The sequence below is a fragment of the Aptenodytes forsteri genome, unplaced genomic scaffold (genome assembly GCF_000699145.1).
Source record: "Aptenodytes forsteri isolate BGI_AS27 unplaced genomic scaffold, ASM69914v1 Scaffold429, whole genome shotgun sequence".
In the NCBI taxonomy this organism is placed as follows: Eukaryota; Metazoa; Chordata; class Aves; order Sphenisciformes; family Spheniscidae; genus Aptenodytes; species Aptenodytes forsteri.
In genome coordinates, this window is record NW_008794432.1 from 27,232 (window position 1) to 27,440 (window position 209).

The 209-nt window shown below is 79.4% G+C and overlaps 1 protein-coding gene across 1 annotated transcript in view; it reads right to left on the minus strand.

The window, feature by feature from the left end:
- The window catches only part of LOC103907372 (protein unc-93 homolog B1), a gene marked incomplete at its 3' end in the record, with an annotated part of 6,770 nt that extends 6,626 nt beyond the window's left edge, over positions 1-144 (minus strand). The window contains exon 1 of the mRNA XM_009289527.1: positions 61-144. Within this exon, the coding sequence (XP_009287802.1) occupies positions 61-144 (84 nt within the window). The remainder of the gene's footprint in view (positions 1-60) is intronic.
- Positions 145-209: the final 65 nt, after the last annotated feature.

The following is a 209-nucleotide window of genomic DNA, read 5'->3' on the forward strand; positions in this document are numbered from 1 at the left end:
CCCCTGGGGCCGGCCGCCGCGGGCCCGGCCACCCCGCGGGTGCCCCCTCCCCAAACTCACCTGTGTCTCCGTCCCCTCGGCGCCCAGCCCGTCGCCCGCCACCGTCTTGGTTGCATCCTGGTAGCAGCTGGGGTCTTTCTCCATCGCTGCCTCTGGGCGAGGGGGCGGGGGGGGGCCCGGGAGGGGGCAGGGGGGGGGGGGGGGGGGGC